The 24,653-nt window shown below is 43.6% G+C and overlaps 1 protein-coding gene across 4 annotated transcripts; it reads left to right on the top strand.

Moving 5' to 3' along the window:
• The first annotated feature begins 264 nt into the window (after positions 1 to 264).
• LOC129204295 (uncharacterized) lies at positions 265 to 21,802 on the top strand. 4 transcript variants are annotated; one of them, XM_054819971.1, is made up of 24 exons: positions 265 to 3,710; positions 3,794 to 3,886; positions 3,982 to 4,040; positions 4,175 to 4,267; positions 5,891 to 6,018; positions 7,385 to 7,531; positions 8,721 to 8,792; positions 9,751 to 9,918; positions 10,011 to 10,107; positions 10,981 to 11,198; positions 12,232 to 12,385; positions 13,245 to 13,453; positions 14,689 to 14,806; positions 15,577 to 15,782; positions 16,404 to 16,521; positions 16,603 to 16,769; positions 16,894 to 16,994; positions 17,086 to 17,207; positions 17,324 to 17,374; positions 17,465 to 17,648; positions 17,731 to 17,860; positions 18,809 to 18,905; positions 19,116 to 19,217; positions 21,775 to 21,802. In XM_054819971.1, the coding sequence occupies exons 1-23, from the start codon at positions 3,490 to 3,492 to the stop codon at positions 19,196 to 19,198; spliced, it is 3,036 nt and encodes a 1,011-aa protein (XP_054675946.1). In that variant the 5' UTR covers positions 265 to 3,489; the 3' UTR covers positions 19,199 to 19,217; positions 21,775 to 21,802. The 4 variants fall into 4 exon arrangements, with proteins under 4 accessions (XP_054675946.1, XP_054675945.1, XP_054675947.1 ...); XM_054819970.1 differs by lacking the exon at positions 21,775 to 21,802 and adding an exon at positions 19,516 to 19,959; XM_054819972.1 differs by lacking the exons at positions 19,116 to 19,217; positions 21,775 to 21,802 and adding an exon at positions 19,516 to 19,959.
• Positions 21,803 to 24,653: the final 2,851 nt, after the last annotated feature.

Raw genomic sequence — 24,653 nt, 5'->3', positions numbered from 1 at the left:
TAAAAAACAACTTTTCGTATAAAGAGAACAGATGTTTTTAATTTACACAAAGAACAAAAACAAAGTTCTATTGTTCAGTTACAGTGAACACAAACATTACAGGCACACAGAAATTAACACCAATAGCACGTTAAAAAAAAGTTAAAAGCCCATCATCATATAGGTCTGCTTATTTGCGCTTTTTCCACTACTTTAACGATTTGGTGGCATGCAATGATAGCAACTGTTGCTTTTTGGAATTCATATGAATTTGAGTGTGGCATATTTTAAAGATAAAAATGGCATAAACACAAGGACACTTTCTAAACACACATTATACAGACAATAATAATAATAATAGTAGTAGTAATAATAATAATAGTTTTATAATAACAAACGAGGAATGTTATCCCTCACAGTCCAGGGTATAAGCCAACTGCTAGTTCATGGGGATAGGAAGAAATTGCCTCGTTGAGCTGTTTATTCTATAGTTGTTCCTTACAGGGTATGTTTCCCTCTGCACCACCTGCACACAGCAGTAAGGCCTCAGCCCTCTGAAACACGATGTGCACATACAAAACTAGGCAGAATATTTTAGTTGCATTGGTGAGGTTATCCTGTGCTACGATCTGAAGTTAAACCAGCACTATCCTTATATGCTATTTTCCCCCTGCGGATTTAAAAGTCCTGTGAATGCATTTACAGGATCCTGGCTTATGCAGGTGGGAGCAGAGCTCAGGCACACGTCCATGCCAAGGTGATCAAGCCCCTTCCAGAACAGGAGTACTACCCTGCAGGTGGAGGTCACTTCCACCTCTCTGTGACTCACAGACACACATCCCAAGAAAATGTTTCTCAGAGATAAATCTTAGCATCATTCCCATTTCTCACCCGCTAGACCAACAACCCGGATACCTAATTCTCAGCTTACTCCAAGGCATAGCTCTCCCCATGGAGAAGCATCTCCTCTAGCATCTCCTTGTTGAAGATTTCGTAGTGGCTCTCTAGTTGTTTGTCACATCTTAGGTCACCCTCTCGGGCAGCTATTTCTAGGTTTAGAAATACTGACATAACAATATTTCTGTCTCTGTTTCAGACTTACCAGTCCTGCAGCTGCAAGAGGACACGGAGGGCAGAGATACCTCATCTTGGCTTCTCCCAACTCTATATAAACAAAGATTCTGCTTTTGGTGCATTACAACCAGACTTCACCCCTTTTCCTTTCCCATTGTTCCCTAGTTATTTTTTTGTCCAATAATGGGTGCCATTTTACTCTATCCCACACTCAGACTACGAGACTTACTTAAGATCGTCACATGGGACCTAGTGAAAAAAAAAAAAACAAAAAAACAAACCCTTCCTTGCATTTTAACCAGTTGGAAAAATAAAGTTATAATTAAAAGAAAAATGAAAAAGTCATTTCCTGTAGCATTCAGGTAATCTGCGGATTTCAGTTCCAGGGAACAACAGAAAGACAAACACCATGACTCAAAGGGCTGGAGCCTTTTTCCACCACTAAAAACAAGCCTCACTGGGAGAGGTGCTGTATACATGCTGCTCCAAGTGGCCAGTTTTAAACTTTCAATCACATTATATAATACAAAACCCAGTTCCAGACCCACACAGGGGAAAAAAAAAAAAAAAGAAACCAAAACACTACATTCATACGGTACCTTTCAGCTCGAATGAACCCAAGCCATGAATCATCTTATCCACCACAGAGTGCCATCACCTCAACATCGAAACACAGCAGCTGCTTATTACCCTACAGGAACATTAAGATGGGTGCTCTTATGCAGCCAAAACAGCAAAGAAAACTGAGTAGACAAATATAATAACCTGGAACGCACAAGCTTATCCTCCCTACCTTTATAATGAGTACCAGAGGGGCTTTAGGGACCACAAGCAGCCGATGCTTCCAGCCACCCGATGCTAACAATGCTTTCTGCAGCACTTAAGCGATCCTTGGAAGCCAAAAGCATTTGACCTGGACTTGCTTTGCTTTGCTTGGTTGACAATGAGGCCAAGAGCTGGCTATCGCACACTGACCACAATTGCTATGTCACATCCAAAGTTGTTTCTGCCACATTTAGAACCACGATTGATGCAAGAAACAGAGTAATCATGATGCTCTGAGTTGTCCAAAGATCCGAAAATTCATCTCCCCACTGCTTGTGCAAAGATGACAACTAATTGCAGTCATGTACCTGTCCTGATGGCTGGCTGTTCATTAATAAATTGCAGTCACACTCTCTCAAACATGGCTCCCTCAGACCTTGACTCTCAGTATCTCGGAGAGATGCTACATGGCTCTTGGAAGTGGCTTATCAAAATTGGAACCATTTGCTATCCAAATACACTGAAGTTTTCACTCAAAATTCAAAATCTCATTGTTACACCACACTCATCACTGTGGTATCTGAGTACCGTCATTTCCAGCTGAATTCCAGCCCCAGCTGGATTCAATGAACAGTCACTCTGAGTCCGGGGACGCAGAGTTAACGCAGGCCAGGATCATGCAGCGAGTCCTGCGTGGGCTCATGAGAAGTTTGTTGCAGAAGTTGGACTTCAGCTCCCGCTGAATGAGAAAGGGTCTTGTGGCCAAAGGACATTAATAAGGAGTTTGCTAAAGCCTCGGAGCAATAAGGAGATTGCTAAGGTCCCAGGGCTCTGCTCCAGAGCACTCACACAAGCGTGCCACCAGCTCCCTGATGTATAAAGTGTGTCTGGCTGGCTGGACGGTGGTGTGGGTTCTGCTGTTACTGCAGAGGTCTTCTGAGAGAGGGGGACAGAGGAGGAAATTACACTGATTGCACTGTGTCCTGAGAGTGGAGGTGCCCATTGGCCTTTGTTTATCCCGAAGCAGTGTGAAATATACTGTAAAAACAGTCTCATTTCTACAGCACAGCTCTGCTCATGCATGTGAACCAAAGTGAGGTAAGAATGGTTGGGTAATTCCCCAAAACGGGGACCAAAAGGAGATTGACCCCCAGGTTCCAATGGTTAAAATATCAACCTAAATGTCCTGTACTTCTCACTTCACCATAGCTCATCCATGCCACACAAGCTGTATTTTTAGCCCACCAAACCTCTCAGCCTTTCTGCTTCCCAGGGCACTTGCAGTCCCAGAGCCACAGCTCCCGCCAGGAGCAATGACTTTCTCTTCCCAGGCAATATGTTTGGCCTTTTACAGACCTGCACACGGTCTGACTGATCGAGAGATCAGAACACTGCTTAAAACAAGATGTTTTCACCAAAACACTCTCTGATAATCAAACAAATCAAAGGGCGACCTAACTGGATCCACAAAAGCAAAAACTATAGCTGCCAAAGAACTGCTCTTATCTCTGGCATGGCTGGGTCACTGGACATTTCACAGAAACAAAAATGTATTTCCTGTGTAGACCCAATTAAAATACCTCCAGGGAAATATTTCATGTGCTCTTAAGACCTGAAGCCAAAGCTACCCTTGTAAGGTTTGTAAGGAATGAGATTACTTCCCAGGGGCTGATGGAAAGCACCGAGCACCCTCTGCTGTACTCATTAAAATTAGGCTCAGCAGCAGCATCTGACCTTGTAAATACCTGGCAGAAGGGTGCTCTGCCCTCCCAGCGAGAGGCAGGCTGCCTGTCACTGCCAGGAGCTCAGATAACGTTGGAGGACACTGCAGGATTCAACCCAGGCATCCATCCACAACAGAAGCCACCAGCCTCTCCTGATTCACGCACAAGGTTTGGAGAAGACGGCACAATCTCTGTTGTAAAAGGTCAGCTATACCTTTCCTCCAGGGTCTTACCAAGTTCCCTCTCCACAGCTGGGTCAGCTTTACTTCAAAGGGAGGAGGACTTTGCTGCCCATGCATAGGTCTCTGGGGACAGATGGAGGCTGTGGGTTACTCGCTATGCAGGTAATGAGACTTCGGTTGCTGGCTTGTTCATTTTCCATCTTGATCTTTTTTTCCCTCTGTTCACCTCATCATTTCTTCATGTACTTATACTGCAGGATGTGGGTGCTTTTCTTGCTGTTCTGGCTGGGACGAGGGAGGCAGATGGCTCCCCCAGGTTGGTAAAACATGATAAAAGGATAGCAGGGAGAGGCAAGGATGAGAACTCAGTTATTTTGCTTGTAACAAGATGTGCCTCTTCTCTGCCCTCCAGTCTCACTGGCTCATCTGCTCTATATGTGCTCCCACCAGGTTTTATAGAGAGCAGTTGCCACTCCAGGATTTTTTGGATGAAACTGAATAAACTCTTGCTCCAGGGAAAGTTCTTCCAGCTGGAAATCAATGGTGAGTCACAAGTGGCTGCCCTGAGTACCGTGAAGGCTGGGGAATCACCTAAGTGATCACAGCGTTTGTGATCTGGATGCTGCTGCCATCTACACGATAATTGGTAACTGACCCCAAAGAACTTGCAGAACATCCTTGCCACCTAGACCTGGCCTCTCGCACCTCAGTTTGGCCAGTATCCCTGCAGACGAGTAAAGCTTCTCTCTAGAGCCACAGTCCCCTTTGCCCCTTACAACTAACATGCTGGGGAAAGGAGAAAGGATGGTCTCAGGAGGAAGGAGTGACGTTTGGCTTTCATTCTTTCCTCTGCTGAGCCCTTATACATGTCTAGCGAGGAAAACAAAGGCGACGTTGCAGCTTGGATATGTCCTGGACAGCACAAATGACAACAGCAGTGTAGGCTGGGTAATACCCAGAAAACACACTCTAAACAAGTACTGAGTGAGTGCTGCAACAATTAAAGGATTTTTTTTAATTTCCTTTTTATTTAACACCACAACGGCATTTAAATACCCTATTTCAGATTGAACAAAGGGTTTCCATTTTGCTGAGGAAAACAAAAATCTACTTAACCAAAATGAAAACCAGAAAATGTTCACATCAGATTGAACGAAGTATGTGATTTCACCCCAAAGCAGATTTTTTTCTGTTGAGATCAGTCTGCTTTTTTTCTGGGGTTTGGGTTTTTTCAATTGATTTGGAGGCAGAACTGAAAAAGTCAAGTACAGCAAGGGTGTGGGGAGAAGTGATAGCATTTATGAGAGCAACTGATATTGCTGGAAAAAACAGACCAGCCTTCAGGCACAAAAAGGTTGTTTGTTTCTTCTAGCTCTATCAGTTGGTCTCGTGAAAGCTATTCCCTCTTCTTCCAAAATTCTTCTCAATTATCTCCTTAGTCTATCCTGGCTGCAAGAATACATCTACTGAAACAGCAGTTATTAGTACTGTTCGACATACAAAGATGACAGACAAATCTAGAAATTACAATGGCAGCTAGTTAAACCCTATCTATTTGTACAGATTCTTGTGTCTAACCCAAGACTAAAATAGTTCCTTAATCAGAGGGCAGATAATTAACAAAATCAAGAGCTGAGCGCAGCCAGCTCCCATCGTGCCTGTTACTTGGCTCCCCCATAGGTTTAACAGCATGTAGCGCCTTGCCAAGCAGAGATGAGCAGCAAACCTGACCAATTTGTAGAACTGTCTGTCCAAAATAGGTCCGTGACTGTATCCTTTGAGCAGAGTGAGCAGCAGATTATCATGACTTGAGGATTTTTAGAAATGGATGGGCTTAACAGCCCATAACTCTTTTCTAGAGAGAAAAAACAGGGAGGGAGAAACTCTCCATAATAGTACTTCAAGATGGCTGTGGCACAAGGTTCTGGACACAAAGGAACGGGCATTAAAGTGAACATAATGTGGGTGAGCTTGAGACATGCCAGACTGTCTCATGCCCTCTAGAACATACCAGAACAGATTTGCTAGCTCTTTAAAAACACACATCACTGGAGAGCACCCAACCCAGCTGAACCTCTACCTCTTTCCAGAGGACAGTTGCATGAGGGGGCCTCAGGACCATTCTGCCCAGTGACTTGTCCTGAGCTTTCCATCTTTTTTCTGTAGATCCTTATGCTGGTCCCATTCTGCTGGACAAGAAACTAGCATCTCGTTGTGGCTACGTCCTGTCAGAAGACGTGTGGGGCAACCCCGTCTTCCGCGCATCGGTGCTTGGCTGTCACGTGGCCAACGAGGTAAGACCCAGAAATGGGCTTGAAAACAACTCAGACAGTACATCCTCTCCAAAAAGACAAGACTGAGATATTATATGGCATTCTAATGGTGTGTTTTGAGAACTCAAGGTATAGTGAACTCAAGGAGTTGGTGTTGATGGTGTGTAGAAATGAATAGGCAATGGCTCTACAGTATGAGGTTTGTTCACTGTGACTGACATGGGATTTCCTCTCTCCACAAAATGACACTTAGCCTAATGCTGCTGACTAGCTGCCAGTTCTCAAGCATATCCTTGTAGCTGCTGATTTGCCAGAGAGTTTCTTGAAAGCCTCTCTGGAAAGAAGTAGGCATCTGCTTGAAAAAGCAACATTTGCAGTGTGATTCTGGCAGATCATTTCCTGGCTTAATTTGTGTGGTAATGTGCCTGTTAACACATGCCTAGGAACGTAGATCACACACATCTATTAGACCCAGATTTGTCTCACGTAACTTTAGCCATCTAAAAGATAATGTCTAGTCTAAACTAGCTGTTTACGCTTCCACAATAGTCAATGGAGAGAAACAGGCATCTCCGGAAGGTGATTCACCCCTTCCTAAAATATGGGTAAAAGTGTACACTGGATTTCTAATTCCTAAATGTTAGTTGAGATGAAATGTACCTAGAAACAGAACATATCAGAATAGAAACTTCATTGCTTGTCCATGTTTAGTCTGGTTGGTCCTGGAAGCCCCACAGAAAAAATAAGGTAAAACTTTATGGGCAGAAGTTATGCTAACAAGAACGAGGGGTGTACAGTGTGCTGTGCAACGACCAGGATTTCCAGACTGGAAATTTCTCTGGAAAGGTTTTGCCTTCTTCTGTAGAAAAATACACATCCATGTCAGATAGAAGGACAGTCCATGGCTTTATGTGTGCCTCCTGGAGAGCTGAAGGACCAAAAGGAGCTCTTAGTGAAGCTAGTCAAGACAGACGCTAAACAGCATTTGTAAGATAGATCTGAACTGCCTACGCCAAACCAGAAGCTCCGGTACCTTCTCCATGAGGAGGCACATCGCAGTCATGAATGGGAGGAATGTGAACCGCATGGTGAGGTAGGTCAGATCTTCCACTGACTAGCTGCTCCTTAATTCTGGGGTAAGAATAGTGCTGAGGTGTGACCTGAGGCAAAGGTTGTAAGTACTGAGGCAACGTCTCTGGCTCAGAAAGCCCCTGCACACAAACCACTTGAGACAGGGTGGTGTGGTGGAGGAACTGTCACTGCAGCTCTTAACCTGTTCTCATCATTATAAAACACTCTCAGAAACAAACACTGGGCTGAATGGTCCCATGTAGCTGCTCCTGGGACCTTCCACACTATCTGCTGAATTGCCTGCTTTTCTTCCCAGGCAGATGAGCTGTTTTCACTGATTGTGAACATCAAGGTCTCCTCATTTTCAAGCATGAGGGCAGCTGTGACCTATACCTACCCTATGTACTGCTCCTACTCTTCCTGGGCTTCAAGAGAAATTGTGTGTGAAGAAAACTACATGGAGGTAAAAGCTTTCCCACTGAAGGCGAACCTAGATCCAAGGTCCCTGCCAGGCACAACCACCTCCACAAATTCCTGTCAGAAGTTGATTTTATACTATGTACCAAGCGTAATAGCGACCTGGTGATATTCAGCAGAGGGTGTAACTGCAGATGCTTATTAGTAATGCATTTACATGTCATAGGTATTTTGCATGCAGTGAAATTCAGTTAACTGTACAGATGATGTAAATCAAGCCACTGAAAGCAAATCAGCAGCCAGGCAGGCCAACCTGTTTAGCTCATGAGAGTCCCTTTATGTTATAAAGTGCTGCATCATCTGTGAGAATGTCATCCTTATACTTGAAATAATAAAACCTAGGTTTTGCAGAGCTGCACCCCTGCTGCATCACACAACTCAGAGGACATCATTGTGATGTCTTTCACTGGGTGGTACAATTTGGCTGTCCAGCCTGCTACCAGCATCTGCACACCGATGTAGAAGCAGGGCACTGAACAAAACAAATTTCACTGCCTTTTGTACGCAACTACTATAGGCAGAATGCAGAAACATGTTTCTCCTGTTAGGACCTGAGGCTGTGCAGTCAAGTCTGGGTGTTGCAGCATACTTAAACCATGGCACAGATGTCGGAGGCAAACACTGACTCCCAACTCAGTGTCCAGAACTCGCCTCACTCTGCAGCACATGCTGGCAAGACTTACACCATAGCACCTACATTAGGTATTGGGCATCCTGCATTTTCAGGTGTTCAGCCTGCATGGGAAGAGGGAACCAGTCCTGTTAAAGCCAATAGGAAACAAAAATAAACAATGCAAATGAAAGCTAAAGCCTCTATAACTTCCCTATACCTCCAGTGGAGAGACCCAGATGACCCTGAAAGTCTCCAGAGTGGGACCTAGTTTACAGCTTACCAGCTATGGAACAGGATTTTTGATTTACCTTGTTATACACAAAGTGTTCCCTCTGCTGTACACGCACCACCATAAATGCCATGGTTTTAACTTTCATTTTAAGGCCACAATTACCACCATCAAGAATCTCTCTGGAAACACTTTAATTACCTCCAGCAAATGTAAATTGCTAAATCCTGACAGACACTGAGGAAGAAATCTGAAAGCCCTCTCTCCACTCCCCACGCCTGTAATAATGCTGAAGATTTGTTTGTTCCCAAAGAATCTCCTCTGTCTCCCCAGGTATCAGTGAAGACCGATGTCCCTGCAGTTTCAAATGACTACACCGTAGCGTGGATGTCAGCTCTGCCGGAGGTATGGAGGGGAGTCTTTCCTAACAGTTCCTAGCCCACCTCTTCTCGCTGGTCTCATGAGTCATTCTTGGGGCATAGGTCCATCTCTATCAAAAAAAGGGAGATGGCAAAGATGCCATCAAGTACTGAAAAACCTCTCAAGTTTTCTTAGAGCTCTAGACTGCAAAAAGACATTTAGATGGGAGAATAGAGCCATATGCTTGTTACATTAGTGGAAACTGAGTTCAAGACAAACAAAGGTAAGTGGTTCTTCACACAATGGGTAGTGAATCTGTCAAACTCCTTGCCAAAAGATGTTGTGGCTGCTAAAACTTGCTTGATCTCAAGGAGAGTCTGGAAAAAATGACCGAAGAGAAATCCAATAAGACATACAAAATACAAAGAAGCTACAGATAACTCAGGAGTCCCTGAGATGAAAATTATTTGAGGCTGGAAAGTATTAGGGGAAAATATGTATGTTTTCCCTATTTTTCTCATGTCTTACTTTCTCCTTATGCCCATTTTCCTTTTGACCATCCCCCCAAATGCTTATCATTTCAGGAGACTTTGTTCTAGCCCAGTACAGACATTCCTCTCTTCTTATCTTTGACACAGTATGGCTATGTATTATAAAAGGTAGTCTGTCATTTGGCCTCTGAACTGCTCCAGCAATTGACAGACATGAAAGCAATCATTTTATTAACAGCACAGGCATTTTGTCCAAGGGGATTTGTTCAAGGCCACCAGTTTAAGCTCCTTCCAGGGCTGCTATAAAATGATCTCTAAAGATGCCTTAAAGAGCTATGGAATTCCTTACCTTTATATTTATGAAGGGTGTTTCTCGCCTGGAGTGGACTAGCAGTGTCCAGTGCCACTCCAGTGACTCCAGTTTCTAATAGGAAAATAGATGCTACAGCACCACAGTTTTTTAAGAGACTTTGGTAGACTTAGATCTCATGCAGCTCATCCCTCTCTTGCAGACTCAAAATGTTGCATACCAACTATGGCAACTGATGTTTGTTTCTCCATCAGGGAGAAAGACAATAACGGTAAGCGATGCAGCAAAACTGGGCTACAGCTTCAATAATACGCTGTCCCGAGTGTATCTCCGTGCGCCCTATCACAGCAACGAGTCTGACGTCAGCATGGTGAGTTGTTGCTCTCAATCAGACACAAAACTGTGCTGTTTCCACTGTGTCTCTAGGACATCAGTTTTCTTGTTCTGCCTGCATCCCAACAGGTCAGTGGCGTAAATATGAACATGGTGACTTCCACTTCCATGTACAGGCAGCGGTGGCTGCTTTTGCTGATTGACACAACTGTCTCCTGTCCTGTTGGTAAGGATTTCTTCCTTGTTCATCAAAAATAACCACCTAAGGAGATAGCAGAAAACACAGTCTCCCCATTTCCCTGTGACCTACTCTCTAAGAGAAGAGGTTTACAAGCTGCTCTCTGAGCAACATGAGCTAAGAGTCCATGGCTTTAGTCCCAGACAAACACGTTCCTTGCTGTGATGTTACATCAGTTGTGTTCCCTGTGCAGTGTCATGCCTTGTCTCTGGTTTCTCAAATCCTCACGTTATACGCAGGGGACTGGAGACAAGTCAAACTTCTGCAGAAGGGCCAGGGAGCCTCCCCCGGACTAACCCCTCAGCGTTGGCTCTCCACTGCCATATAACTCCATACAGGGCATGCAGCTTTGCATCGTTGGGACTCACCTAGTCCTTTTCTCTGGAGAGACAGAACTAGCCTGGATTTTTGCAGTGGTGGGTGCACCTTCTGTCTCTCACAGAACAGTATTAATTTGAACAATCGATGAGGAAGAAGGATGGTCTAAGTTATCGTGATCTTGAAGCTGATAGTTCAAGGAGAAGGCCCAAACAGGTGTCTGTGCCCCATTCCTTTTGCCAGTAAGGCACAACTCCTGGGACCAGAAGGACAACAGAGCAGGTAACTGGGAGCATGACTCTTGGTTCTTATGAATAAATTAATTACTCATCTGAAACTGGTGATTCAAGTTTACTTTGAGCACCAGGGTTTCTCTGACAAAATGACCATCAGTTGGCTAATATCCTACAAGGTATTTCATTAGTGAAAGCTGAAAAGGTACCCTGGTGAAAAGGAGTCAGGGAAAGACAGCTGTTACACAGTGAAGACTCACTGGTAACTCCAATTGCCCGGCCTTCTGAGACTGTCTATCTAACTCAACAGATGGCATCAGGTTCACTGATACTACGCTAACATGGACTGTGCCAAGTGTTATCCCCACATTAGTGGTTCAAGAATCCACCTTTCTATCTAAAAACATTTTAATGGGAGTCGATGGCCGAGCCATAGTAAACCCAGAGGAAAACAACTACTTACTGGAGCACAACCAGACACACATTGGAGTAACTATCCCTATTGGAGCAGAAGGAGGCAAGCTAAAGGTTAGTACGAACCTGTCACATACTAACACATTTGAGAGCCTGCATCATGGAAGATGTTTCTAAATCATGACCATTACAAATCATTCCAAACAGTGATTGATTGCTGCTTAAAATTCTTAGATACAAGAAATATTTGAAGACCTAGGTGCTCCTTCTCCTTGTTTTGAAAGCACCTACTCAGAAACTAAGTAACTCTAATTACAAAACATAACAGAAGCAAGAGACTGTCTTTTCTTAATAATCTAAAAAGTATACTAATAAGTTAAGAGTGAAGGGATTCCTGGGTACTGAAGTTCAATTATCTATGTTGTTACATTACAGAACTGGTTCTGGTACACTTCTGACGTGGGTCAGTGAGCAGTTTCCTAGACAATCTTCATGCAGGCAGCATAAGTTAGCATGAGACAGGCTCCCAGCATGTAGTTTGGGTGCAGCCACCTGATTTGGACATAATATACTCTCTGTCAGTCTATAATTTACAGGTATAGAGGCAGTGTCCAAAGAAATGTTGAGTACAAAGGAGTTTGCAATATTCTCACAAGGCTCTTTACCAGTTACACCTGTGAAGATTACATTGGTGTGACTTTTTGACTTATCCTGTTCAGAAGTTCACTGTTCGGTGTATCAGTGGACACTTACATCATTGTGTGTATGTAACACCAGACAGACTTGGTCTGAAGAACTCTTGGAAGCACTGACAAACTTTCAGAGTCAACCGGGACAGAATGAGAAACGTGACTGGTAGTCCAGGGATTGCAAAAAAATAAATGCAAATATGGTTACTTACTAAACTTAATGAGGACATCCCCCAACCCTGATACCTCCTTATTAAAAATCTCAGCAGTATCTGGGCCAAATATGGACCAGACAAATGGAACAAGCAAACAAACAAACAACCTCCACTAGAAAAATCCATCCCAAACCATACTAGAATACTATTTTCTCTTTCTAGTGTAAGAATTTTGACCATATTCAGTCATTCCTCTATTGAGCTATTGAGAATTAAGACTTAATCACACATTTTACCTCCTAGAGCTCCATATCTGATGGTGTATATGGAGTCATTTACAGTATCGACTTATTCTTGGAGCACACGTGGACAGATGCAGATTGGCAAACCACAAAATATACTGTCATCAAATCCATCACCACACCTTTCATGCCACAAGTACCAACTGTTATCAACAGTAAGTCATTCCCCTCACTTTTACCAGTCTCTTCCTTTTGCTGTTTTATACATGGCTTCATTTGACCTCTGCCACACACCTACATTCACCAGACTGTTCTCAACTCCCACTTCCAATTTGCTAGCCAAACTCAAGATGCAAGGTATTACAAAATACCCCAAGCCGTTAGCCTTAATGGATGTACCATTTATCACCTGTCATCATGGGATGAAATGAAAATTATCAGTTGCTGATAAGAACGTGAACATTTCTCTCACACTAACATACAGATTTTTCCAGTGAGCACCTGGGACCCTAGAATAAAGATGTTGTGTTTTGCAGTTATCACACTGGAGAGAACTGTCTTAGGCCAGCATTCATTGATGGCATTTTCTCCCCAAAACCACCTGCATTTTTTATCTTGGGAGCATGCTGAAATCATTGTGCCAACCAGTGGTGCAGTAATATGTTTTTAATGATATTTTTCCAATGCACTAAGATACTAAACATCTTTGGAGCTGTCTAGATAACTGATAAAGAAAAAGGAGCCTCTTGGCATACATTATGATAGTTTTTCCATATTTTATGTGGCTGAACTACATTCTAGATTGCTTTATAGGACATCATAGTGCACCTCTAGAAAGTTACTGAACCCACTTGCTGTAAAGTTGTATGTATTTGTTGTTAATCTCCTGCAGCTTGAAGCAATTCTCATGTGCTCAGAGTATTTCAGATCTGACTAGAACACAAACACTCATTAATCAGAGCCATTAAAGAGATGGCTGTTGGCTAAGTTTCCTGGAACTTGAACGGGAGGCCACCCCAACTGTCTTCGTTACTTGATCCACACCAGGAGTAATTTGATGTTCTCTCCCTACAGATACTCTGCCAGAGGAAAGGCTATTTAATGTTGCATTTGGACACTTTCTTCCTGATGTCTCTCTGGTGGCAATCGCAATAGGAAATGTGCCATTTACCCTGAGAGAAGCACAGCACCATAGGTTTAAGATTTATGAAACTCCCTTTTCTAATAGAACAAAAGGATTTATCCTGGAAGTCTCTTTTGATGATCCATATGTTCTAAAGGAGGTAAGATACAGCAAGTCACTTCAGCAGCTGAGTGGAGGAGGTAGGGTTGTCCCTTTTCAGAACATAGTCTGGCTTTTATTAACCAACAGCTCTTCCTCAATCATAAAGGTGTCAATGAGTCTGAGCTCATCTGAATTAAGATTAGAGGCTTGTATGTCCCCACCTTGCTCTCCCTAGATCTCTGGGAGACATGCAGCATCAAGCGTGATTAGATGGTATGAAATATGACTTCCTTTAGTGTCTGTCAGCATGGCTAATGTCCAAGCGCACACCCAGCAGGAAGAGGTTTGTCAAATCTCTATTAAATGCTGTCCCTTGAAACAGGAGTGCCTTGGAAAAATAAATCAATTATTGCAATCCTGCAAACACCAGTTACCAACATCCAGTAATTCCTGAACCTGCTGTTTATGCAGAGCCATTCGACTGCTGGCACCATGCACCGTGCAAACACGTACGGGCAGGCACAGGGTATTCTACATGTAATTTTGTTAAGCTTCAGACCATTTCTAATCTAAATATTTGTAAAAAGTATAAACTCATAGAGGGAATTCAGCCTCTCATTTTAGCAGGAGGATGCATAACTGCAAGTCCTCTACCACTGTTTCGACCAAATCACACAGAACTGCGATGCTATTTTCTCTTACAAGGAACAATATTGTGAATGCACAGGATCAGAACTTGTGCAAATAGTTTTCAGGCTGCAGTTAAACCACAGTTAAATTGCATTAAGGATCAAAGCAAGCCAAACATTTTCAGAAGTATTTATTTCAGGTTGAACAGCAGGTTTTGCTTTGGGGGCACTTTTAGAGAAGTAAATGAGGATATTGAGAGGGATCTCTCATAGCATCTCCTCACACCTTCTGTCTTACCGATTACTCATGCTCTTGGGTTCAGTCCACACTCTGAGTAAAGAAGAATAAGGATTTGGACCTGGATTGCCCTCTACAAGCTCTTTCACCAGTGGGCTATAGAGGAAACACCACTGTGTTCACTTCTGCCTCCATTTTCTCAACAGGCACTACACTCTCCACATTTATGTTTGGCCGAAAGAGCTGTTGAATCCAATCCAAATTTCTGAATAGTTTTAGGCCAACTGAAGCAATGTTTTTGGAGACTGTGCTATTTGCAGGGGAGAGGAGGGTGTTGGAATAATTATTTAGTGCTGCTCAGGATATACATTCCTGTCTGTGCTGGAAGCCATTGCTACTGCAGCCTTACGTTTCTCTCTTTTCCAGTATGTGAATAGAAATGAAACAAAATATACCCTCCTCATTAACTACACTATAAGCGTGGGTCCGGAGATGACACTCTATTATCATTCTGCAGAGGTGGAGTGTGTGATTGCTGATATCGGTAAGCTTTCCCCTGATATTAACTGGTTTGCATCAACAGCATGGATCAGATTTTCACTGAATTCAGTGAGAACAGTTTTAGGCTGAGGATGAGAGCTTTTGGGAAAACCCCACCCTTCAATAGCTCATTATTGGTAACACAGCCAACTTGCTGCTTTTCTGATGGCAGCTCTTCTGCATACTGGCAAGACAGTCTGCCCTCGAGACACTGAGAGCAATAAAAACTAGTGTGTAAAAGAAGTTGGCTTGCAAACTCAGAGAACAAGATGCCTCATAACTTGAACATATATCTACTGGCAAAACTTTCAGACATTGCTATGAGTTTCAGTTTGTCCTTGAATGCAATTTGAAACAGTCAGGAGGTCTCATTGGTATTTTCTCAAGCATCTTAGATTTTGGATGCCACAAAGGTGACAGAGTCTCCTGACTGTCCTATTTTATCTTTGAAATAGCTCTGGGTTCAACCCAAAGAAGGCTGACCAAAAAAATGTATTTACATACATAGCTCAGCTTGCCTTACTGAAACAGGGAGTAGTCCTGGAAGCAAGCTGGCAAGCCACCACTAAGGCACAAGGATTCCCGATCCCGCCGATCGTGAGCTGCTACATCCACAACACAGCCAAACCCTGCAGACAATGCCAGTACACATGTAACAGTGCTGCTGCAGTGCCAGCACAAAATTTACCCCTGATAGTAATGCCTCCCTGGGCCGAACATCATTGCTCAAACCTTCCTTCATTGCTAACTCTTCGTCCCACCTTCTTCCCACAGAACTACCAGAAGCAGTTGGTTCCTGTGATGAAGAAAACCTGTATCTAGCCATCCCTACTTTTGGCTTGCACCAGTATTGGAACCTGTATCTTGGTAACAAGCTCCTGAACCGGCACGTTGCGGTTACCAATGGGTATCTTCCAGCTACCAATTCTACACACCTGATCTTGCAAATACCTCTGTTTGCTGTGGGAGTTACCTATGAGGTACACGAACTGTATAGCAATGCCTTCTTTAAAGCACGTAGAACTCTCTGCTCGTAGAGCCACAGTCCTGCTGTCACAGTTTGTAGTGCCGTATTGGAAAACCTCCAGAGGGAAGGACTCTAAGCCAGTGCAAGTAGGACAAGAGGTATCGGACATGGACCCTTCTGGTAATGCCATGTGTTATGTAATCTGCAGTGCTAAGCTGTCTCTAAAAGATATGCACCAAGTCTTCAAAAACAAACTCCTCAGTATTTTTAGTAAGATGAGGCAAAATGTCCCAACTGCACTGAGCCAGAAACAATATTTCAATATAACTTTCATAAAAGAAGCTCTTTTAAAGGAACATTTTGTAGACATGTTAAGACATGGCAGGGGAAAATTGATGCTGTAATAAACATCTAAACTATTCTACAATAATCAGCCAAAATTTATCTCTGTGACAGTGACCAATTAATTTATACCAGAAAACTTCTGCCCCCATGTTGCATCAGGCTTGAGTCTTCACACTGACTTCAGTCTTGTGACTTGTTAGCATTCAAGTGGCACAAGCTAAAGAGCAGAACTTTGTACATATGGATCACGTACCTTAACAGGAGACCTCTTCCATCACCTCCTTCACAGGAAGTGTCCTTTCAGAAAATTAAAGCAAGGTTTGATGTTACCCTAAGGAAAGTGAGAACTATGGAGACCTTACAGAAGTTCTCCGTCAGCTGCAATTTTAATTCTTCAGCATTTATAAGTAAGTTATACAAGTGATCAGTCAATAAAAAGATCTGTGATTCTTTCCTTGAGTTTATAACCAACTCTCTGATTTTCTCAGTATGCCACCCAGATGGTACTATAATGGTATCTGCCCAAATGAAGACAGTTCCTGCCATTGATATGAGTAAAACCAAACTAAGGGATAGATCTTGCAAGCCTAGAGAGTATAATGAAGGACATGCCTTCTTCAAGTTCCACGTCACTACCTGTGGCACTTCAGTAAAGGTAAGCCCATGGCTGAAGCAGATAGATCTGCTGGAAGTCTCTGTCTCTCCTGCATTTTCTCTTTTGTTCCCCTGCCCCAGCTCCTGAGAAGATTCAATTTTTAATGAGCTTTCCATATGCACAGTTTGAAGGTGATCACATTATTTATGAAAATGAAATCTCTTATGAGAAAGAGACTCTTCCGGGACAGAGCATAGCGACAATCACAAGAGATCCAGACTACAGGTAGGAGTTACTGCTCACTGACACCGCTCACTTTGGAACAGCTGCTGGAAAGTAAAAGCGAACACAAACCTTACCATTTCTCCTACTATAGACTAACAGTCTTGTGCTACTATCGAGCAAAAGAGACCCTAGTGCTTGGTGCCTTTGCTAGCGATCCATCCACATCACCTCCCTTCGGCTCAGGAACAATGGTACCAAGATCAAATACTGCAGGTAGGCAATTCTCTTCCTCCATTATTAAACTTCTGTGACTTTCAGTTGTAAGCTCCCTTGTTAAGACATGTCCTGCTTCCTACTAAAGAACCTCACTAACACTTCCTTTTCTGCAGTATACAGAAGGATAAGACAAGCCCTGAATGTAGTTTCAAGAGTGTCCAAAGGTAAGTCTCCTCCTAAGAAAATCAGAACATTTTCAAACATGTTTTAATTTAAATAAAATTAAACAACAAAATCCCCTGCATTTTCTCGAGATGAATCTTTTGTGGAATTCTACGAGCCCAACATGGCAATACTCAAGCGACCCATGGAGCCTGTGTTTCTTGAGGTGGAGCTGAAAGACAAGAGCCCCCACGCCAAGTTATACCTGGAAAACTGCTGGGTAACCAGGTCTCCAGACTTCAACAGCACCCCAAGATGGAACATCACTGTGGATGGGCAAGTAGTTATCGAATGACTGATGCATTCATTGAAGAAACCCTGATTTCTTCTACATCTGTTGATCTGTTCTCTCAAATAGGTGCAAGATTAACGGCAGTGAGTATGTCGCAGAGTTCTGTCCAGTAGCTGTTAGCCCCAGGGTGAGACACCCTTCTCATTTTAAAAGGCTAGCAGTAAGGACCCTGACACAGCGACTGGAACAGGTGAAAGTAAGTCAAAGGCTCACCCTGAACTTCTTAAGACCACTTAAAAAATAGTCAATTTAAACACCTCGCAGATTTAAGACCTAGCCAGCATTCAGCCCAAATAGCCTGACTGGTGCACAGCTTTAATTTAGTTCTCTTCTCAAATCTGCTGTGCAACACCATTTTGAGATTGGACTGGCTCAAGTAAACAAAAGAGTTTGGTATGTAAATATGATTTTTATATGGTGTTTCTGACTTTTATAGGGTCAGATTCATAGCACTTCAGCTCAAAAGGGCTAGAACAGAAGAGTCAACTTACATGCCATAACATCCACATGAAGTTCAGCTCTGTTGACTCCCATCTGTCCCAGCCGGTCAACCATCTCCTCAGATCCTCAACGGGCAGGGGAGTAGAGGCATGTGGGTTTGGTCTTAGACTTTTTGGGTTCTGTCCTCCTCTACCAAGTCTAAAAAGAGCAAAGACAACCCAGGACAGTCAGCTGAGAGTGCTTTGCTCCTACTGCACGTGTACTGATATGAGCCATGGCAGTACCCCTGCCTCCGCAGCTTAAGTAACCATATTATTTTTTGACTTGGCCTTTCATGAGCAGTTCAAGTCATGAACTTGCTAGAAATGAACATGATGCAATTCTGGCTTGTTCTGCTTCCTAAGTGCACAGCTGCATCTAGCACTAGATTGAGTTTCTGTCTAGCTTTGATACATAGCCTCAGTGCAGCTTGTGAGGTTTTAACTTCTCCTCTCAGCCTCTCAGTTACCAAACTGCCCGAGGGCTTCTTTGACACCAAATTTGAAATTCAAGGCAGGTTCAGCTAGAAGGTGCTGCATGCAAGCGTTCAGACAAGCCCAAGTCTAATCAGCCGTAACTTCTGCAGCAGGCAGACAAAAGACAGAACAATGATCTGCAAAGAGGGATTTGATATAGACCAAATGGTACTTTTTCTTCTTCTCAGGTGTACGTGCACTGTTTGGTGGCAGCCTGCTCTCCTACCAACGTACTACCTGGCAGCCCCTGCAGAGGACAGCGCAGCTCAAGCAGGGAGAGGAAGGGTAGGTGTTCAGGAGAAAAAGAGCTATTACGAAGCGCTCCTGACCTGATGTTTTTAAGGGATGTAGGACCTTTGGTTTTGGCATCTGAAATGCCTTGAATGTGGGCTGTATAACATTACCTTTAGCTCATACTTCAATACGTTAGCACCTAATGTGCAGCACGTATGTATTCTTGAAAAATTACACAAATACACTGTTTATCATTCTCAGCCTTTCCAGGTCACCGCTCAGCCAATCTCCAGGGCTACACACTCGCTGGACCAGTCTGGATTGTCGATCCAGATCTAAGATGACGCATGTAAAGTGAATTTGGTAAGAATACCAGGCCCTGTGTACTCACCTAGAGAGCTGACCACGCTTTGTGGCACAAGCAATGCATAGCCTGTCCTTCAAGAGCTTAGAACAGTAAGTTCTGGGACAAGAACTAGGGAACAGGCAGGGTTTGCAGTCTTCTGGTCTAAGCTTGAGTCTGTAAGACAGGGAAGAAGGAGAGCTGCCTGCCAAGCCAAACACAGGTGGCACGGCTCTGGAGAAGATGCCAGCAGTAGAGCAGTACATGTTGGCGTTGGGCTTTAGCAGGCAGTTTTGGAACCAGATGTTATTTCAACAGGTTTTCAACTAGACTGCCCCCAGCAGCCACCACCGTTCAGCTGACAGAAAATGGATCCAAAATTTTAAAAATTTTCCTAAACGGTGCAACTAGACACAGGAGCTACCTCTTTCAGTGACCACCACAACCATCTTGCTTGAAGTGAAAAGACCAGACTGTGGGACTCAGGACTGCAAAACACTAGGGTCTGCTAACAGGATTACTAAATGTTGTAACCTGTTACCTCTCTGAAGTGGCTTCAAAAGAAAACTTAACAGAAAATAACCCAAGGCTGCAAAATAACACTTCTTGTTTCTTCCAGCTGTTGAAATATGGACTTGCAGATCACTAAAATTATTCCAGCCCTGATTATGGCTGCTTCTTGTAATATTTCATAAAGTCACTGCCAATCCTCCCATGCGAATGTAAAGTGCAAATCTGAAAAGTCAAATAAAAATACATAAAAAGTAATATAAGTGCAGAATATCTCCTTGCTAACGTGCAACAGCAGCCATCTGGGATACCAACAGTGGCTTCAAAGAGCCAAGCAATCTTCTACTTAGGGCCTCTTCCACACGCAACACAACTGCATGCTTTTTTTCCCATTAATGCAGATTTTTGACTAGAACATTGAAATGACATGAGCTTCTTGGAAACCTCTTAGTTCCTCACTTTCCTCTCACCTGCCCAAGTATGGAAAAGGCTAACTCTACAAAATGGGAGAAGACGGATGCTCTAACATGAGTAAAAAGAACAACTGACTTCATATTTTGTTTTCTGTGCCCACAGAAAACATTTTTTAAAGGGAATAAAAGTTAGAAGGGCTATTTTCTAGAGATCAAGGACAAACCAGACACACGGTCACCTGTAATCTCAGGATATGCCTATACCGTAACCAAAGGTGCGCCTGCAGCACGGGTAGGTGTTCAACAGCAATGGGGAGGGGGCAATTGCACTGATGCCGATGCAGGCTGATAACGCACACATGTGCAGTCTCCAGTGGGTTTGCGCAGCTCGTACAGCCTGGATCTTCACAGGCTGGCTCGGTTACGCACGCTGATTAGTACGTACACGTGGCACGCTTCCCAAAAGCTGCAATCTTCCCAGTGATGATTGCTGAATAAATGTAGTCTTAAAGCTGTATCTACCAAAGGACTAAGTTTAGTAAAAAGGAATTGGGGGGTACTGGGATCCCAAGACCCCCCAGCAGCAGCCTGGGAGGTGCTTTCCTCTCTCTCTGCTGTATGAGCAGTGCACTCTACTGTCCGGAGCTAACACTGCAGGGTCAAGAGCGCTTACTGCTCCCACACACTTTCCAAGAGCACATTCCCCATTTTTAATGTTGACAAGTAACAAACTCATCAGTTTAGGTTAACTTTCTGTTAATCTAAAAAGCAGTCCTTTCGAAATTTGTAAACTGGGATGAAGATTAAATCACGATGACTAAATGCTAGCTCTTCTTTTCCCAGTGCTCATGGGACACTGTCTAGTTCCACGCAGATGAGCATCAGGTCTGGTGTTGCGTCACTAAGGCTTGCTTACTCTGCAGTCTTGCAGAAGATTGAGGTAAACTCCTCTGCAGGAAGTGGGACATCCCAGATCTTTCCCTTTTGCCCTGGGAAGCCAGGAAGGGGTCCAGCAGCATTCCATACCCATCCACCCTCCACCAGATGGGGAGACCTTTCTCTCCTCGGTATGTTGGGAGAGAAAGGGAGGAGATGAGACATAACTGCATTCCCATTTCCACAGGCATTTCAGTTTCCCACATTCTCGCAGACAAGCCAGAGAAATTCCACTTCCTTGGTTGCCTCCTCCTATCTTGGTTGCTGTTCATGGTAGATGATGTTTTTTTACAGTCAATCACACAAAGTCTGTTAGGGTTAGGCATTCACTGTTTAGCTGTGAGAGTGTCTTTCCCAAGCTATGATTCAGTCACGCTATTGCATGGCGTATTGCTCTGCATCTAGGTTCTCCTGAGATTACTCCCTCCTCTCGGGTGCTGCAGATGGAACTTCAGCACCTAACTCATGTCTTAGATTCCAGTTTTCAGGCCCACGGGCTTAAACTCTTTCTTGGATTAGGCGCTCAGGAACCACTCTGGTCATACCAATATAGTTGAACAACCCTTCAATGTCCAGCCAATGTAGAGAAAAGGAATTAGGAAGGTGCGAGAGACACGTTCCCCATACAAGCCTGGAAAGCACTGAACCTTGGATTAGTCTTTTTCATAGGAGTAGGGGGAACCTGACTTGAAACCTAATGTTCCGATGTCTACGGCAGGGTTGGACTAGCTGTTTCTTGCTGGGAGATGAAGACGTCCTTCAGGTACATTTTGCATGCTTATTGCACAACACAAAAACATGAATGATGAAAAACCTGATCGCCATGGACTGTAGGAAGCAATGCTGTGGACTGCATCCAACCCTTGCTCATGGACTGAAGGGATCTACAAGGAAAGTATTAGAAACAGTGAATCTTCAGAAACCGACTAGAGTTCAACCCAAATGACGACAGCACGCTGCCAGGTGGGCCTCTACCTTGACTGGACCTCACAGCAAACATTTTCCTGAAAAGCAACCAGCCCTTCCATTGTGCATGAAAGCCGCAGGCTGAGGCTGAATCTGTTCGGCTGATCCAGCCTCCGCCTGTATTAAAAGGATTAGGCAGAGCGACAATAATCTGCTAACACAAAAGAATATAAAATATTATTTTTTCTACTAGCAATCTTCAGTATTGAACATTGGTTTTGCCTCTTTCTGAACCCTTCCCTTTCTGACAGTCAGGGAGAGTATGACCTGCATAGCTGAGCTTGGTTGATACAAAGGCGTTCATTCCCCACAACATTTGAATAGTGCACCTTTCACCACCAGTTTACTTTTTACTAAGGTTACCTACTAAACGGGACAGTGCACAGTGCAGTCCTCAGTTGTTAACAGCCAAAGATTTTCAGGTTTTTAATGCTGACTTACCTCTGTTGTCCACTCAGAAGGAAAGCACGTGAAAGAGAAACGTATCCTGGTCACCTAACAACCCAGCCCTTTTCCCTTAACTTGCTGCAGCTTTCCCGTCGGAATGGCTCCTTGTTCCCCACACTGCACCTCACCCTAAACACATACGAAACACTCCTCACACCACTCTGTGCCCTGCTTTTGGCCGGCTAGCCTGGGCTTTTGTCATCTTCTCCTACTTTCTGCAAAAGCAAGGGAAAGGCCTTACAACACTGCAAGTGGTGTGACAACTCCCATGCTTCAGTAGGACAAACAGGGTACTAGGGAAAAGCACAGGGTGATGATGTTATTGTTTGCCTTGTTCTCTGAGCAAGTAAGATCTTGGGAAACTGTTCTTCCAGATAATGAAGAGAAAAAACCCAAAACATCCTGTAATGTACTGAGGAAACTGGGTATTTTCTGTAAGTTTGGAGGTAAATCACCAGGTGAGAACACTGTTACTAGTTGCCAAATTAATCCCAGCTATGGGGAACAAACTAAACAGAGGGGCTGCCAGTGAAGACTGTGTGACAGAAAGAGTCAAGGGCTTTGGAGAGTAGGTTTATAGGTAGGAAACCTTGGGAAAGCGGCTGTGAATTATTCATGTCTGAAACATTTCTAGCTAGAGTAGACAGTCAACGTCCATTAGCAGCAACCACCTGTGGGACTGGCTGGTACAGCGCCATGACTCTGACCAGCAAACGTTTCACAAGGGCGATGGAGCGGGCAGACGGGATTGACCCAGACGCTCCAGAGAGGTTTGTAATTTTCCAGCAGAGACAACCCCTAAAGCCTGGTGAAGGTGTAAAACCACAGCATCTCCACACTGTGGAGCGTCCAAAGCATGCAACCCCTGCGCCTTTTACAAGATGAGTTTGTCTGAATTTCATGTGGAAACACTACATTAAATGAATTTTACTACTCCCCGTTAGACTTTTAATTCTTCAAGGATTACAAATGGGAAACCTACCTTGCAGAACAAGGGGTTTCTAAACGCATTCTCTTCAAGTTATTTTTATATCGGTAACGGTGGTTTATACCCTTTCAACAGGCCTGAGTGAAAGAACACCACAAAATCCTACTTAGTAATTTCAGACTGAAAACCCCAATTAGTCTTGTGATGTAAAGCCAGAGGACTAAGTGACTCATGCATGCACGTGAAAGGGGAAAAGTTGTATGGGAACCTTACTGGCCAAAATTACCTTGAAACAATTCCAAATTATGCTGAAATGCACAATGACAGTTCATCTTTTTACAGGAGAGAGAAGGAAATACTGTGGGGAATCTGCAATAAAATTGCTCCCAGTCCAGTGAAATATTTCTGTGCCAACAATGAATGCATTAATTGAGCAACGTTCACAAACCACCACAAGCTGGGAAGTAGGAGGGATATTATTACAAGCATCTTTGTTTTCTAAAATCCTTATTTGCTGTTAATCTTTTGATTTTTCTCTCTCTCCTGTCATTTAAACAGTGGTCTGTGCAAAACCGCATCTGTGATCTCGCAAAGTAAAACTTCATAGGTCATATTCAACTGTTCATACTGTCTTTTTAATTTTCTTGGCACGGCAAGTCAGGAACAGGCTTAGTTCTAGCTCTCCTTCTCACTGTCAACAAAGAGTTGGTGAGATTTCTCCATTTTTGAGACCAAGGTGGCATGAAACATGCCAAGTTCTTAAATTACCGCTGTTTTGGAGACAGAACACTAAGATACAAACATGGAAGCAAAGCATGTGCTTAATATATCCAGAGAAATAAAAAATTTAACTTTTTTAAAAATATGGTCATTGTTATGACACCACAGCCTGCTTTCCAAACTGGCAATGGTTACATTCTGCTATCATGCATCATATTTCCATAACTTAAAAATTGCTGCTGTCAAGTGTCATGTAACAAAAGAGGCAAATACAGCATTTTCTCAGCCCCATGCTCCAAATTTGCTCATTGCGGCAGCTGCAGTTTCACCCCAAAGCTCAGAGTGATGTCAGCAAGGCTGCTGGGGAAGATGTTCAGAGGCTCAAGTCTGTTCCCATGACTTACCTCAAAGGGTTCCACCATCTTCAGTGAGCCCTGCACTTGTCCAGGCTTCAGGATCATCCATGGAGAAACTCACCACAAGAAGCAGAACTGTCATTAAGTATAATTTATTTAAAAAAAAAAATCCTAATGCTC

Source organism: Grus americana, chromosome 3 (assembly GCF_028858705.1).
Source record: "Grus americana isolate bGruAme1 chromosome 3, bGruAme1.mat, whole genome shotgun sequence".
NCBI lineage: Eukaryota > Metazoa > Chordata > Aves > Gruiformes > Gruidae > Grus > Grus americana.
The sequence above is the reverse complement of the archived record's forward strand: the minus strand, read 5'-3'. Positions and strand labels throughout refer to the sequence as shown.